We start from the raw sequence: 14,975 nt of genomic DNA, 5'->3' as shown, positions 1-14,975 counted from the left end.
CTAACACTATGAGGACTGAATGGTCACTTGATGCCAAAAAAATCCAACCCACTGACAGGGGTTCACTGATTAGCAGCAACAGATTAAAGTGATTTAAGATAAAAGAAGTGGTGCCAGGCACAACAAACTCCACCCCTTGCATGTACTGCAGCTCATTTTGGCATCGATCCAGCTAATGTCACTATGCATGTCTGATGTCAGCATGTCAATTGCCTCTATATATGTGCCAAGTTTTAAGTAAATTGAAACAAAATTGATGTTTTCATAGACATTTGAAATTTTGCCCATCATAAATAAATGGGAGAAAAAAAAATTTAAACAATTCATACAAAATTTAAACTTTGACCTACTTTTCCCAAAATGTAACCACATCTATTCTGGGTCCTTGGCAATCTATGAACCCAATTTGGTGTGAATTCGACCTATAGTTTTGCTGCTACAGGCATGTGAAATTTCACCGACTATAAGTAAATGGGGAATTTTTTTTTTTTAATTAATAAAAAATTTGAACTTTGACCTAATTTTCCCAAAATGTGATCAGATCTATTCTGCGTCTCTGGCAATCTATAAACCCAATTTGGTGTGAATTCAACCAATAGTTTTGCTGACAAACCAAAAACAATACCCCTTGCCTCCCCTTTGTGGGGCGGGGCAACAAACTGAACCAAAAACAATACCCCTTGCCTCACCTTTGGGGGTGCGGGGTAACAATAATAGTAGTAAGTAATAAAACTCAATAGTCTATTGACACATTTACATAAGAGTAGAACACAAACTGAACAGAGTTACACTAACCACTTTTACTGGAACATTTCGCCTTTATTCCAGAACTACATCTGTGTAAATGAAATGGTGGGATCATTTGGTCCCACCTCTGTCACTGCTCTGTAACGCCTCTGGGGGTACTAACAGAGCCGTGATAAAAGTGGAATCATGATTCCAGAACGCTATGTAAAAGGAACACCTCTTGTTCCGCAACCAAGGTGTGATGTTTTGATGATGGCAACTCCCGCGCTGGAGAGACAGTGGGCATATATGGAGGCACTGGCACATGCCGTGGCTTTGTGCCACTGATGCCGCTGCAGGTTTGTGTCATGGGTGCAGCCGCGGCTTCGTGCCAGAGGTGCTGCGGTTACGTGCCACTGGTGCTGTGGCTACATGCCATTTTCACCTGTGGCAGAAGCTGCAGAATCCATGCCAGTGCTATGCTCGGCCTATTTCCGATGCGGAAGTGATTCGTCACACTATACGCTGTGCTGTATCACTGCCCCTTTTGATTCAGGAATGCAGGGCTGCTGTGTAAAAGTCCAGCCTGTCTCACCTCTGTTACTCCTTTGGCTTGGCTGTGTAAATTGGTCAATGGTGAAAAAAAAGGTGGGATCACCATCTCACCTATATTCCAAGATCACTGTGTAAAAGTGGGTACTATTATGTTGTACAGTCTGCTTCATTATACAGGTAATTATTTTTGTCCTTTGATATTTAACTCATATGCCATAGCTGTTATCACTGTCACTCATTTTATTTGGGATGCAGACAAATAAAACTACAGGTCATCAACTAAAATAAGATCTGTTATGTTCTGTTATGTTACTGACAATAACAAAAATAAAAATCACTGAATTTGTCCTTAAACGTTTGGCTCTATGATAGAGTGTCTATTGCTCACCACTTCCTGAACGAGACTGATGAGCTCCATGAGGCGGCGGCGGAGCTTGGCCACCTCTTCCTTTACTTTGGTCACATGCTGCTCGTAGATCTCCACAAGGGGCTTGAAGGTGTGGCCTCCATGCTGAAGACAGTGCAAGAAAACATGGAGTTTTATATTATCGCCATGTGTCCCACTACCATCAGATCCTTGTCAATGGTAGATAAATTGTGAATGCATATTCCACTTGGCACTTGACTATTTTATTTTAAGCAACAGGAGTCCTGAGTTTTTCCAAGGGATCAGTAAAGTTCAATGTAAAACTCAAATGTCAATTTACCTAAAATTTTCTGTTTGCTTATATTTCTCTTTTTGTAATAGAAAGGAGTAAAACATTCTTCATCAGACTTTACATACATTTGGAGGCAAAGATTGTAAATCATATAGATAAGAAAACAATGTTATCAATACTGAATAAAATTTTCGTCATATCAAAATTAATTTCAACATATTAAAGATCATTTCATTAATGCAACTCATGTGCATGATTTCCTTCTTTACTGTTTTTTACTCCCTGCATATGGATGCTCTACTCAAAGCTGAAGGATAGCTTAAAGATAGAAGTCAGGTGGACAGAGCAATGTAAAACAGCCACTTTTACAAAGGCAACAAGTGAAAAAGCAAGCAGTTTGCCAAAACCCCCACCAGGTCGCACAAAACAGCCCCTCCTGCTCAACGATACCCTGCCTACCTAGGGATAAATTCTGAGTCTTAACTTTCAAACTTTTTAAAACTTTTCAAAAATGTGTTAAAAAAAAAAAAAAAAAAAAAAAAAGCAAAAACTGAGAGGCACATGTATAGAGCATGTGTGTCAAATTTGAAAAGAATTGGCTGAATAGTGTCCGAAAAATTGGTTGGATAAATTTTCTGAGTTAAAATGATCAAAAATTTGTAAAAAAAAAAAAAAAAAAAAAACATCCAAAAATTTAAATTCAGTCATCAAACTGTGCACTTGCACCTTTCCTAGTGGTAAACACCATGTGTATGAAATTTGAAAAGAATTGGGTGACTAGTGTCTGAGAAATGGAATGGACAAAAATCTAGATAGATGGAATTCCCTCTGGGGCAGGCGGTTATGGAGGACTGAACCTGCCATATTGAAAAATATATACAGAAATATTAAATTGGCTTGATAAATTAATCCATGTGCCAATACATGATGCAAAAAAATTTAAAAGGAATTTTCTATTAAGTTATCTGTAAAATGTGACAAAAATGGTTATTGGTATTATCATTTCTAACCATTTTAATTTAATTTTGTGTTACAAACCCTAGTTATTTACTTTAACATTTCATTTTCCATACCATTTACTAATTTATTTTGTCCTTATTTATATTTTCCCTTTTAAAAATTTTTATCCCTGTATTAATTTTTGCGTTGTTTTCTATTTACATTTTCTTTTCCTCTTTATGGCCCCAAAATCATTAATTTCTCTATTTTATTTTCATCTGACATTTGATTAATTTATTGGCATTTTTTAAATTCATAGCCATATTTACCTCCCCAGTATTCCCCCTCTTGCATTTTCTTCCTCTATTTTTTTCTCCAAGCCTATTCATTCCTGTGTCTCTACTCTACATTTTTGCCTGTCCTTTTCACTTTTCTGCATGTCCTTGTTACATTTCAGTATGCATTTCTGGTTCATTAGGCAAATGAGGGGGGCGGTCTTTAAAGGTGTGTCCAGTGGTCAGCTCTTCACCTATTGGTCAGTTTGTATTAGTGTGCGGTGCTATCAGTGCAGAATCAACTAGGCATACCTGGCGTTTGTGGTCTTGGTAGAGACATCACATCATGTATTGGTAGATAGATTAATTTATCATGCCATTTTTATATTTCTGCATATGTTTTTCAATATGGCAGGTTTGGTCCTCTATAGATGGTGGTATAATAATAATAATGTATTTAATGTAATTAAAGCATGGCTGTATGTAATGCTTTAACGGGGTAAAAATCTTCAAAAATATACAACAGTTCACCATCAGAAATCTACTCACATATAACTGACTGAAAAACTGCTTAAAGCAGTGGTTCCCAACCTTCTTAGGCTCGTGACCTCATTCTAACAACACAAATTTCTGGTGACCCTAGACATTCAAAACTGAGACTTTTTTTTTTTTTTGTTGCTAAAATTTATTTGTTTTTGATCATGTAATAGTTTGCTATATTATGTTGTAAATAAACATTAATTTTAGATGACATTTAGGCTATATAATGTATATTATTATGGACAGAGGCAGAAAAGCCAGGTTGAGAGATTACTGCACAAAGTGAGAATTTTATTTTCCTTGGTCAGGATATGTACAGTCAGTCCAGCTTGTATTTATGAGGCTGCAAATTAATACTGAAAAAACAATAACTCAATATGTACAACTACATAACTATGAATATGAAAGAGGTGTAGCATCTTAACCTGGCCACAATGAACATTTGAAAGATAAACAGTACCACAGTGCTTCAGTTTCAGCTTCAGAGTTTGTCATGTCTTTTATGTATTATGATTGTCTCTCTCAACTCACCATATATTTTTTTAGTAAGTTTTTTTTTTCTTTGTCAATTACTAGAAATTTCAGGCAACCCCATTTGAATTCCAGGCGACACCACATGGGGTCCTGACCCCAAGTTTGAAAAACACTGGCTTAATGACTTTGGTTTTTATTGAAGTCAACATGAACATGGTCATATGACAATTCAAATGAAAACTTACCATGCCTCCCCACAGAGCACACTGGTGGCAGATGCACTTCTTGCATGTCCAACAGAAAACACTTAGCTTCTCATGGTGGTTCTCACACCTGCCAAGAAATAAATGACAGCACAAACAAAAGGTCATATGCTATTGTAATACATAAATGCTTTTTTATAACTATGAACATATCTTAAGGAAAGACAAACACACATGTAGCCATATTTACTAGGCTGCATAATTTAGCATGAGGCTGCAATCCAAAAACTGTGCCAATGGGAGTGTCCATTTCAGCAGCTGATCTAACAATGCACAAGTCTATGGACACAGATGCAGTCACTTTCTAAACAGCATAAAACTACTAAGAGCAGCACAAATTAGCACAGCACCAGAATGAACATTGTTACATCACATTACACATGTTTTTGTAATAAAACAGGAACACATGTGGAGCCCTGTGTAACACAGATTAAAGTGAGGCCACAGAAGGAGAGGATTTCTGCGGTAGAATTGGAGGTGCCAGTGAAAGACTGTAACAATTGAAATAGCCTAAAGTACTTAAAAAGTGGCAATGTCGAACCTGTTTTCAAAGCAACATGTGAACTCTATGGTAGCACACCCATCCCATTCCCCAACTCACCACCTGTGGCTACAAAAAATACTGAAGTCCCACATTTTGCACCTTTTGGTTTGAGGGATAATAACTCTACTTTAGGACCATGGGACACAGAAAGCTTCACAGATCCATTACAATTTGCTGTGGGGTCATTTTTTTTCTTAACACTTTTGACAGTTTGATGTGGTCCATATTTCAAAATGTCAGTTAGCAATGCATGCTAGCTCCTCCCTAAACAAATAGGTCCTATCACACACACTCTCTACCTACAGATATGTATCTATATTGACACACCAATAAGCTGAACCAAAAAACCAAATACTTTTAAATGGGCCCCTGGTACCACTAAAAGTTTTTTATTTTAAGTTATTGCTTATGTGGTTGCCAAAAATAAGAGGAAGAAAGAAAAAGATAGTGTATGTTGAAGTTGAGGGAAAATTAAGACAGAAAGTCCCTCACTTGTCTTTGTCATTGTCATCATGTTTGGAGAGGCTGCAGAGCTGCAGGGTGTCCAGCTGCTGGGTGACCTCCTCTGCCCAGCGACAGTTGACCAGTTCCCTGAGCTGAAGTGGAGCCCTGCGTACGAACACAGTCACTACTTGTCAGTACATGTGCACTCACACTGGATCATTCTGCAATTACAGTAAATAGTGTCAATGACCAAACAAGAAAAACACTTTTAACCTCGATGATTAGCTGTGGAAGTGCAGTGTGTGACATAACCTCTGATATGTATGATGATCACAACTGAAAGTATTTGCCTCTTCTCTGGGATACTGTAAATAAACTACACAGACATACAGCAGGACGGTAATCAGACCCATGGACTGAGTCCTGAGGCAGGATAAATGAGGTGACCCATTAACTGTTTATCAGCATGGAATTAAAATTCTCATCCCCACCATACTGACACTTCTAAGTACACATTCGTTCATCAGAATAAACAGTTGTAATTATAGTCAGATGTACAAATGCCTTAATGATGTGATATGGATCAGAATATTAACACATACTTTCACATTTACACTTTTTGTCTCTTTGCTGAACTAGCTTCACAACAGAGGCCCCAGGTGAAATTAGGTGTCATAGATCCATAAAAATAACCAGGTTTCACAGACAAGTCAGTTTCATGAGGAAAGCTGACTGCAACCTGGATCTTCAAGGTGACATGAGCACACTAACATTCTACAAGATCCACCTATCATCAGATACTGCAGAAGGATCAAGCTGTGCTTTAGTATGTATGATGTTGTGTCTTACCGACAATGTGGACACTGGGCTCTTTGCTCTGTTAACCAGCGCTGTTAGACAAGAGGTTTCAGTTTAAAGACAACTCCAACAAAACAGATCCACATAAACATTCACTGATAGCTTCCTATTTCTTAAACAATAATGCTGAAAGAGGTTGTTGGGTTAAGAACCGTCTACATTACATAATTAAACACATTACTAAAACCTCGAAGGGTAGTGGTGTACCACCATCGCTGAGAAAGAAATGAACACAATGATGTTTTTTTTTTGGTTTTGTTTTTTTTTACTATTTAGTGAAATCAAACTGTTAAGAACAAACAAAGAAAAACCACTATGGACCCTTAAGAAAATTATTCATCAGTGAGGCTAACTGTTAAAAAACAAAACAAAAAGGTTTTAACTTTAACAATGGAATATTAAAATTTTACTAAGGAGCAATATAAAGGACATGTGGTCTGATGAGTCCAGATTGAACCTATCTACCATACAGAACCATGGGGGCAGTGTGATGATCTGGGACTGTTTCAGTTGGTCAGGCCAAGGTTCAGAAATGTGATGTGCCCAAAAAATTGAATGACCAGGTTTGAACACTGATGGATTTTTTTTCTTCCCTGATGGTATAATGATCTTTTCCTTTATCTAAAAATGGAGTCTTTGTCATTTAAAAGCACAGATATATGGGCCTGAACATTGTCCTTACCCGTATGCAGCTGAAGCAGCAGAGTTTGGAGCAGTGTGGGCAAAGACGAGCATCCCTCAGTTTCTCCATGCAGATGAAACACCGAAACACCTCAGCAATGCTCTGCACAGGGACAAAGACAAAAGGACACAAATCAGACTTTTAACATTAAACTTTTGACAGAATTATACAGTAGTGCATAAAGTTGAGTAAAAAATGAATAATGTTTTGGCTCAAGAATCTAAACTGTAATACATACCTCAACACTTTGTTCGTCCATGTCAGCCAGTTTGAGGGTTTGATGTCAAACAACAAAAAGGACGAAGTTGTTGCTGATGGCCTGAAATTAATTTAAGATAAGATTACAGGCTGGTTTCCATAAAAATGGTTAATTTTATCATGAATATATACTCTTTTGACCTAAACTAAATGATGCATTACATTAGTTTAACACTAAATTTATGTCAGTGTTCAATCAGCCAGTTTTTGAATACACCAAAAAGATATGAGGCTACTATAGAGTAAACATAACACGTGCACTTGAAAACCCTTGGCCTGACTTATCAGGCACACTACTGCCCCCGGTGGCCTGACTTATCAGTGCATGGTACAGTTTTTGGACAGACAGATGACCAACTGATGACAATACCCTGTGGCCAGTGTGGCTGAGGGTAAAAACTAACCACAACATTGGGGTAGGAAATTATATTTTTCTTTGTTTTTCAATAAAAGTCAAGCAAGTTTTAAAATAAGTTGTGCTGAAGAAAATAAAATGGCTATGTTACATATACCTGAAACACATAGACCATTTTGCTACCATTTTCCATCCAAGACGGTTTTAATGTTTTTTTTCCCCACAGACTAAGGAAATATTTGATCTCCTCATTAATCCATCAGCCATGTTTAGGCATTTAATTAGAATATCTGGGAAGATGCCACAAACAGCTGATCCAACACATGAAAGGACTGTTTCCTACGCTCAAATTTAGTCATAAAACATCTTTCCATTTGCTATTGTGCACATTTACATTTTTCTGAAAAAGGCAAGTATAATTATTATGAAAAATGTCAAATCATTATTTCTCTACCATTTAAAGACCAAATCTTGAAGGGAACTAAATCCATAGTGAAAGTTGAAGATGTGGCAACAGGAAAAAAATGCAAAAGATGTTTTTTACTTTGACTTAATATTAAATCAAAACAAAAAACTACAACCCCTTTACCAAAAAGGTTTGAATACTGTACCTATGATGTAACGATTTACACATTTCAGATATAGAATGTATAAATCTCATGAACTCCTATTTTTTCACAATAAAACATACACATTAAATGATATTGCATATTGAACTAAAAATGTACCATTTTTATGAAAACATTAGGTAACTTTAAATTTAATAATAGAACACATCATAAAAACACTGGGAGGGGGTGAATAAAAGGTTGGGAAACCAAGTGGTACTAAAAAATGGTGGAAGCAACACTTTGCAACTAAACCGGTTAAATGGCCGGTGGCAGGATTGGTTAAAATATAAAAAGAGCATCTTAGAGAGACACAGTCACTCACCAATCTACAAAAAAACATATATGAGCCTGGTCAAGCAGTAACGGAAAAAAAAAAAAAATTGCTGCTCAAATGGGTATACTGTTTCCATTTAGGTGGGGTATGAGATCTTAGAAAAAATGGTTCGAGCAAGCTACATTTTGAAAATACCCAATACAAAAGTCCAAACCCCTTTCTTCAGATATCCCCCCGACGCCATGCCTCCAGAGTACTGGCAAGCGCAATGCTTGTTCTTGAGGGTTTACGAGCACTACACAGCAACAATTCGCCTGGCCCCGGCAGCCCCCGGCCCCGTTCCATGCATACCTCATTCAGTCTCCTCCAACACCTCCGGTCTTACAGAACAACCCCAATTCATACCTATCTGGCTAACGTTACATTTCCTAGTGATTTATGTTAGTGACAAAACAGTTTGCTGGTGAACTTTACATCCTAACATAGCCAAGCTCTGGCTCTGGCTCCATTTCCTGAACAAGTGCTCCAAGCCTCTGAGAACACACGATTCATGCACAAAGAGGGGCACGCGCAGAGGGGGGAGGGACAAATAGCAGTTGAGTTTAATTGACATATTACTGCTCAATCATTTCAATTGGGTGCTTAAAATGATTGGATGGTGTATTTTCAGTCCTGTCCGTTCCACGGGTGACTACATTTTTTTTTAAATTTTTGTGTTAGAGCATTTCATTAATTAGTTGTAATTGGGGTGTGAAGGGGATTTTAAGCAATATCGTAAAAAATGCTCCAGGAAAACATCTCGCACCCCACCTTTAAAAAACCTAAAGCAACTTATCAAACATACTCTGGTAGGTATTTATAAGTACTTTCATATGGCAAGAACGATGATTCACTTAAATGATGTTTTTGTGGTAAAAAATGGCAAAATAAGGCTGGAAATGGATCAAAAAAATTATATATATATATATATATATACACATATATATATACATATACATATATATATATATATATATATATATATACATATATATATATATATATACACATATATATAGACTCATATACATATATACCTATGTAGTATACTATAGTATATATACTATATATATAATATATACATATACATATATATATATATATATATATATATACATATGTATATATATATATACACATATATATATATACATATACATATATATACATATGTATGTATATATATATATATATATATATATATATATACATATATATATATATACATATATATATATATATCAGGGGTTTTGGGTTTTTTTTACTTACACAAATGGTGGAAATATCCTGTTCCCAACAAAACTCCACATAAAATACAATAAAATATGTTAACTAACATGTATTTCTATCACACAAGTTAGTGTTGTAGCAAAAATGTCCCATAATTAAAATTTCATTAAGGGCAAAATAAAGTAACAAATCAAATTGCCCACTGAGTAACAGATCAAAACAGTCTCAAAAGCACAGACTATTTTGTTTTAAGAAAACAGACAAGTTCCAATTACAACTTCATTATATCCAACATAGCTAATATAAGGAACAAGTAACTGTACATAAATAAATTGAGAACCAAGATGTTATTCTTTTATTTTACATTGTTAACAAAAGATTACTGTTTGTGCACTATGCTGGAACTTAAAACTCACTGATCATATCCTCAGGAGGGAACCCAAACACTCAGTTGATCAGATAAAGGAATACATAGAAGCCTCGACCCAATTCTCAACCTCATTTGATAGGAGTATGAGGAAGCTGCCGCTCTGTACTCTCCTGTAAGTACCTAAAAGGCCATGAAATCATATCACAGAATTAATCGTATAGGTATTCTCGTGACGAAATTTTTAAGAAAACTGGCTAAAAAAATTCTAGATAATTCACTTGAACCAAAATTTCTGTTGGACATGTGCCCAATGTTTTTGATACATATAGGCTACCTAATAAATTCGAAAAAGGGAATTTGCCTATATTTGACTAACTCACACACCCTGTTCTTCATGAGTACATAAGTTGATGTTAATTCATATTTGTGTACACTTGGTTATCTTAAATGTTATGTAACCATGTGCCCAGGATGGCTTGGTACAATATTTAGTGCAAGTGAGATAGTCATCAGTATCGGATCAAAGAAAAAGACATGCAAAGTTCACATACTAATCTATAATTTATAAATTTTGTATAAGGTACCTTAAAATATGTATAAATATCTTTACTTTCTGTAAATTTTATTGTCCAATTCAAAGTAAAACCATAAAAAAAAAAAAATCATAATAATAATTAAAAAAAAAACCAAAACACTAATTTCATGGGGATCAAATGCCTAAAATCTCCAGGCCCCCAATTTTACATGCAACAAAAATTACTTTTTGGAAAAGGTAGTATAAAAATCTCAACACAGCACGCTGGATACACATAGTAAAAAGTAAAATATGGAAAAAGAAATTCATATATTACATTTTTAAAATTTTGACAATATTTAAAAAAAAAAAAAAAAAAAAGAGGACAAAATTGCAATTCTGTGATGCGCTTTCACCCAGTAGATATGCCTGTCTTCTTCTTGACAAAATTTGCAAAAAAAAATTAGCTACTGTAGGGTATTGGAGAACAATTTTAATTTTTTTTAATCACATGTTTACCTCCCATTGACCAGGCTCATCTATAACCTGTAAAACAATTTCGAAGTAACAGTCTTCTATGGAAAATTTACAAAGACTTTGAATATCTCATCATCTACAGTGCATAACATTAATCAAAAGATTCCAGGAATCAGGAGAAATCTCTGTGCGCAAGGGTGAAAGTCAAAGATCAACACTGGACCCCCATGATCTTTGGACCCTCAGGTGGCACTACATTAAAACCAGGCATGATTCTGTAATGGAAACCACTGCATGGGTTAGGAACACTTCCAAAAATTATTGTTTGCGAACACAGTATTATTGAAAAATGCAAAGAAGTAATATCTGAACATAATGGAAAAACACCGCCATCTTCTTTGGGTCAAAGCTCAGTTAAAATGGACTGAAGGAAGGTCATTAAACATTTCTGTATTCAGAACAAAATACTAATTATTACCTCCGCCAGGAGGTATTGTGATCGCTTTGCTTTGTGTGTTTGAGTGTTTGTTAGCAGGATAACTCAAAAAGTTATGGACGGATTTTCATGAAATTTTCAGGAAATGTTAATACTGGCACAAGGAAGAAATGATTACAGTTTGGTGGTGATCCGGGGAGGGGGGGGGGTGGCAGATCTGTCTTGGCGGAGGTCTGCGCTCTCCGAGTGCTTTTCTTGTTGAAATTTGAAATTGTTTTTTGGAACACATGTAAACTTCATCTTCCAGACCAAAGAGGGAAGGATCATGCTTGGCCTGCATCTAGACATATCATTATAAGAGGGGATGCTACAGAGACGTAAACATAGGCCTGTCCCAATGTTTTGTAGATATACTGCTGCCATATACTTCAAATTTTACTTCTTTTTTTTTTTTTTAAATATGAAATCCAAAATAGTACATTTTCTAAGTTTAAATGTATTAAAGTTTATTTGACATTTTTTTAAAGTTCAGTTGTGAATATAATATGGTATTATGCATTGTGTGATTATGTTTTACACACACACACACACACACACACACACACACACAAATCACTTTTGGGGCTTCCTGACAGTCATATGGCTCCATAAGGTAACTCAGAAATTCAAGAATTCCATGCATCAGCCTACAACGGGAAAATGGGTGAATTTGGTGGAATACAGTAAAAGTGTCAAATATCACTACTTTTCTTCAAAATGAAATGCTGGCATTAGAAAATGCATGGTTACATATTGTAATGGTAGTGAGATGAATAAAATCTGGTTTTAATGGAAATCAAAGAGATATTTTGGCCACAAAGGTGTCCAGAGGAAGCAACGCACTACATAAAAAATCCTAATGCAATCAAATCAATTTTACTGCTAATATTTGGCATATTCAAGACTCTCATCACCACCAGTGCCTCATTCACCTACTATTTATTATATGGAAAATACTTTTTTTGTAATATATCCTTCTTATTTCAAATTAAACTGGGATTTAAAGGGTTAAAGTCCTGCTAATGATTGAATATTGGTAGTTTTGAGCGGGGCTGAAGTAGTTTAAGAGAAGGGGGAAAAAACAGAGTTTTTGTGCATGCACATTTTTCCCACAAGGATGTCCGAAGGACAGTAAATCTGAAGAGGGCACGAGGATTAAAGCTATTAAAATGATAAAGTGGTTGTTCAATATTGTAATATACGTCTAAAATTAACTACAAAATATATATTTTAAATGATATCCAAGTTTAACAACTCTTAAGACGAAAAATGTGCATGCAGTAAATATATTCACCATCATTAAAAAAATAATAATAAAATCAGTATCAATGACAGTATGGCGATATAATAATTTTTTATCAGACCTGAGTATTTGTTACGTCAAATATACATAGCTTGTTTTTGTGAAAAGCTGTATCACGCTGTTAAGGTCATTTCGGAGAAGCACAGACTGACTCAAGTATCAAAATACAGTTTCCTTGCACCAAATGTGTAATTAATCATGTCCTTGGCAACATCTATGGAAACAAAGGCCCCGGATCAGCTCCCACTGACGGCTAATACAGTACTTGCATCTGATAAAAAGGCGAACACTGTCTGCTTACATGTTAGTCTATAAAGGCACGAGCGGACTACGACCAAGCACAATAAATATGCGTGTGAATCGTCAGGCTGTTTAACTAGCTTACTGGTATTAGCATTGTGGTTCGTTTACCTTCACAGAAACTCGGCTTCGTCTGTTACACCTGATTCCAACGCAATGAAAAAGAACTAGCTACACCACATTGTCTCCGCCAGCCTTCAGCAGGTACTGTGTCCGTTACCATGAAACAGAAATGTGGGCACGCTCAACTAACTTGGGTCATCCAACACAAGAAACAAACAACTATCCTAGACTAAAGATGTAGTCGTTGCATCAGAAGCTCCCAAGCAGCTTCTCCCATCAATCTCCAAACCAAAAAGAAGAAAAATGTGTTTGTGACTTCATTGGCTTAAACGTACGTTACCGCCCCCTATCGATAGGAGTATGGAGAGGAAAAGTAGAAAAAAAATAAAATGAAGTAAAATGACGCAACAAGATAATGTTTCAAATAAGAAAGAATTTTAGAAAAAAAAAGTCTCCATTATTTCTTAAAATAATTAATAAATTGTATTTACAACATCATGCAGATTCAGAATACACACACATACAACTCTAAATGTACATACGTGGCTCTAAATATATACATATATACCTAAATATCCATATTAAAACACAATCAGAACAAGTAATTTGTACACTATGTACTAGACAAATGTTGTCAATATGATAAGTAAAATAAATATACATGAATAAGTGTACAAACATGTACAACTGTATGTGAATAATATGTATATATGTACAGAACAAGTAACATAAATAAATTATTCTCTTTTATATTTCCTGTTTCATTCTTGAATGCTTTTTGTCTCTCTTTGTGCACTTTGTTTTTTGTATTTTTGCTGCTGTAGGAAATGCAATTTACCCATAGTGGGATAAATGTTATGTTATGTTATGTTATGTTATGTTATGTTATGTTATGTTATGTTATCTTGGTATTCTTTCCATGCTGTTCTATGAGGCCTCAGTCAAATTAAAAAGCCAAACTACTTAGCCAATACATTTTCTGCAAAGTTATTTCAGACTTTTTAGGTAGATATTGTCAGGTAAATTTAAGTTCAAATTGCCAATGTTCTGATCAGCTGTTTTGGAAAGTTATTTATTTGACTGACAGCTGTAATGATCAATCACGGTCCCAAACTTGACATATGTGTAGCCCTGAACCAATCAAATTGTGAACTGAATTCCATACATAAACTGTGACGAAGAAAAAGTGACTTTTTCAGCACAGATATCAACAAGTGTTCAGAGAACGCAAACCTCCGCCAAGCACCCCGAACAGTATGCATGTATGGATCGACTGTTTATTTTTAAATTGAACAGTTTCAAGGTTGTTCCATACAGCAGAAAAAGTTGAGGCTTGGTACCAGTCATGTGTGTGTCAAATTATATAGAATTCCAATCAATATTTGTTGAGTTATAATGAAAAATGGGTTGTAAAAGGGATTTTCAATGTTAAATTGAAATGTCCACAGAGTCCACATTCCACAGTGGATGTGGACAATTTTGTGCCAGATACAAGATATTGTTATAAGCTATGGGCGTATCAAAGTGGAGGCTAATTGGAGTTGTTTTGAAATTTTTTATGAATTTTTGAAAATTGCTCAATGATGAGAGATAGGAAAATTTGAGATTTTGTGACCTTGCTGTGACCTTGAACTTTGGCCTACTTGGCCCAAAATTTATGTTTATGTTTATGCATTTGGCAGACGCTTTTTTCCAAAGCGACTTACAGGGGAAAACCAATCAAATCACTCAATCAAATTTTATTTAT

The 14,975-nt window shown here is 35.5% G+C and overlaps 1 protein-coding gene across 3 annotated transcripts in view; it reads right to left on the bottom strand.

Annotated features, from left to right (window-relative positions):
- Nucleotides 1-13,504, bottom strand: part of trim37 (tripartite motif containing 37) — a 44,301-nt gene extending 30,797 nt beyond the window's left edge. For 2 of the 3 annotated variants that reach the window (XM_030153225.1, XM_030153226.1), the window contains exons 1-7: nt 13,277-13,504; nt 7,198-7,278; nt 6,960-7,061; nt 6,269-6,309; nt 5,468-5,584; nt 4,414-4,501; nt 1,670-1,792 (exon numbers count right to left, since the gene is read on the bottom strand). In XM_030153225.1, coding sequence (XP_030009085.1) covers nt 1,670-1,792; nt 4,414-4,501; nt 5,468-5,584; nt 6,269-6,309; nt 6,960-7,061; nt 7,198-7,218 — 492 coding nt within the window. In that variant the 5' untranslated portion in view covers nt 7,219-7,278; nt 13,277-13,504. Of the gene's footprint in view, nt 1-1,669; nt 1,793-4,413; nt 4,502-5,467; nt 5,585-6,268; nt 6,310-6,959; nt 7,062-7,197; nt 7,281-13,276 lie in introns of those variants that run through there. The other variant, XM_030153227.1, reaches the window with a different exon arrangement.
- Nucleotides 13,505-14,975: the final 1,471 nt, after the last annotated feature.

Source organism: Sphaeramia orbicularis, chromosome 14 (assembly GCF_902148855.1).
Source record: "Sphaeramia orbicularis chromosome 14, fSphaOr1.1, whole genome shotgun sequence".
Lineage (NCBI taxonomy): Eukaryota > Metazoa > Chordata > Actinopteri > Kurtiformes > Apogonidae > Sphaeramia > Sphaeramia orbicularis.
The sequence above is the reverse complement of the archived record's forward strand: the minus strand, read 5'-3'. Positions and strand labels throughout refer to the sequence as shown.